This window comes from Egretta garzetta, unplaced genomic scaffold, assembly GCF_000687185.1.
Source record: "Egretta garzetta isolate BGI_Z169 unplaced genomic scaffold, ASM68718v1 scaffold231, whole genome shotgun sequence".
Classification (NCBI taxonomy): Eukaryota; Metazoa; Chordata; class Aves; order Pelecaniformes; family Ardeidae; genus Egretta; species Egretta garzetta.
Window position 1 is genome coordinate 5,476,364 of NW_009258727.1, and position 2,743 is coordinate 5,479,106.

A 2,743-nucleotide genomic window follows, 5' to 3' on the forward strand; every position below is an offset into this window, starting at 1 on the left:
ACACACGCTCTCTCTCTACTTTACTCTTTCCAAGGCAGAATTTTCTCTGTAAAGCCAGACTCTTGCAACTTCAAGAGATTTACAGCTCCCAGGATTCCAAATTCATTTCACATGACGGGTTCCCACAATGCATCTATTGCTTTAATGCAATATTTCTTGGGAGGGGGTGGGGAATACCTAAATTCAGTATCACTAAATTTGTTCTAAACATCCCCCAACAAGAGTTTGAGGTGAACTTCATATTTAAAGGGAAATGTTCGGCTCCCCAGCCCTGCATACTCGGAGCTAAAAACATACCAGGCCAGCCCAATCTAAATAACCCCCTGAAACACAAAATAACAGGGCTATACTAACACAGTCCAGTGACCCTATCCATACAGCACATCATGATTGTAAGGGTCTAGCATAAATCACAAAGCTACAGCAAATTTGACTTTGAGTAAGGACACTATGAAGGAATGCACAGGAAACTATACACGCTCTGCCCAGCCTTGCTTGCCTACTCCTATAAAATAGCAATGCAAACTAAGCAGGCAAACAATTCTGACTATATACACACTAATACTTTACAATTATGCTTTAGAAAAGAAAAAAAATCTTTACCGTTAAGTCACCTAATTCTTCACTGTAATCCTCATGTTTAGTGACATTTGAAAAGGAGCGTAAAGCGCCCGTAAGACGAGGCAAGGCCATCTGTTACTCATTCAGTGATCCATAGGATGAGAAATTAAATCCCGTTCAAGCACCTAGATGAGAACAAAACAAATAACACGGCTTTGTTAATGCTATAAATACAAATTCACATCAAAAACTTGAAAGACTTTTTTTGAGCAAGCAGAACTTGGCTGGCACTTCAATTAAACAGGTTAAAAAAAAAAAATCTCTCAAAATGTTGACCATCAAGATTCAATGGAAGGGTGGTGAAAGGCACAGATAGGCAAGACGTGGTAACATGCGGAGATCACTCACCATGTTCTTCTCTCCTTCCTAAAGAAAAGTTACCAGCAATGAGGCAAAGTGGCAATTATGCCTTTAGCACCACTAACACAAGAGTATTATAGTGAAATCTATGTAAGTGAACTTTAGCTCCCAACAGCAGCAAAGTGATTACAACCTACGGGAAGATTTTCTCTGAACCAGCCCACACTGGGAGCTTTCAGGTCATTAACAGCCTCCGGCACTGATGCAGGGACATCCTTCATTACAACCGCTTAGCCATTTTTAACCAGCAAAACAGGCAAAGAAAATTATGATGAGGGGGAAAGAGATCATAATACACATAGCACCGAACTATTATAAGAGATAAAAGGAACAAAAGGGTTACCAGAAAACTGAAAAAAAATGTATGCCTTGGGATGTTTTCGTCTTGCAACTGGGAGCGCACACACACGCTTACGCAGCGTGGGCTCCTTCCAGGACTACAGCCTATTTCTGCACGCTCTTATTTCCTGCGTGAAACAGGCTCCTATCTATACAGCAAAACACAGCTGTTCTCCATCTGAACTTGTACTCATTCCAAGGCTTTTACTGAAGCTAGTCTGGAAGTTGTTTAATTTTGAAAGGTGCCCACAGCTGAATTGTTTAATGAACTCTAATGCACAGCTACAGTTTCCGATGGTAGCAGATAGATACAGATTTAGACTATTTTTGAAACAATTAATGATACCATTACAAACCTAATGATCTGTATCATTCTGAGCACGCCTGAAGACCATCGGCCATCCAGAATTTAAATAACTTAAAACAGAGTTAATAAAATGACTTTTTTTTTCACCCCCACAGTCATATACCGTACAGAACTCCCTGCTTTAATCCAATTATCCTTAACATTTTTCTTCATTTAATGACCACATTTGTATTCTAGCGATCAGCTTTGCAATACAGCACAAAAGCAAACCCAGATGCAGCGTTCCAGTCACGGACAGAGAAATGTCACTGACTCGTCAGGTCTGCTTGTTTTCCCACCTCGCATTAAGATGCTTTTTAAGAAAAGCTATCACAACCGCTGATATTTTGGAGACAAATGCTACCAGGATGAAGCTACCAAATGCAGAAATAGAAAATCTTCAACTGTAAAGGCAATAGAGGGGACATGTTCAAATTGAAGCCTAGAAGCAGACAAAGCCACACAAACACTGCGGCTTTTGAGATGCTCAGTGGATAGATGATACGCAAGTCATACCAGTGTAGCTCCTAGTGAAAATAGCCTGTGAACATTATAGCCACTATTATAGAAGTAGCGTGTCCAAGATTTGAGGGTACCTAACCCAACCCTTTTTGTTTGAACCCAACAAAACCAGTAAATCACTCTCATACTGCTCCAATGACAGCACTGCCATTAGCTAATAAAGATCACTCCATTTTGCCTATTAATTTTATACCTACACTCCAATACCTTTTCCTATAGAATTACTGTCCTTCACAATTAACATCTAAAAACATAATTGTAATATTATTCATTGTCCTTTCTGAAATAACAGGCACAGCAATTTATGAGAGTTCGAACCCACTTTTAAAAAGTTCAGTGTTCACACGCACAAGATTTGAAAGCATCTCCAGCAGGCCCATTTGCTATGAAATCAAGTTTTAAAGGAGTGTTTCTTCCTACTTTATTCACTGAGTCATTAACGCTTTCTGAAATAAAAAAACCTGGGACCCAAATCCAGCCCCAAAGCCCTACAGTTGAGCTCACGTTAATAAATGCTGCTCCATGCGTGCCCACCTGCTTTCAGAAATTGCTGCT

The 2,743-nt window shown here is 39.9% G+C and overlaps 1 protein-coding gene across 1 annotated transcript in view; it reads right to left on the reverse strand.

Annotated features, from left to right (window-relative positions):
* ASCC3 (activating signal cointegrator 1 complex subunit 3) overlaps positions 1 to 742 on the reverse strand; it is a 261,873-nt gene extending 261,131 nt beyond the window's left edge. The window contains exon 1 of the mRNA XM_035888780.1: positions 604 to 742. Coding sequence (XP_035744673.1) covers positions 604 to 693 — 90 coding nt within the window. The 5' untranslated portion in view covers positions 694 to 742. The remainder of the gene's footprint in view (positions 1 to 603) is intronic.
* Between the last annotated feature and the right edge of the window lie 2,001 nt (positions 743 to 2,743).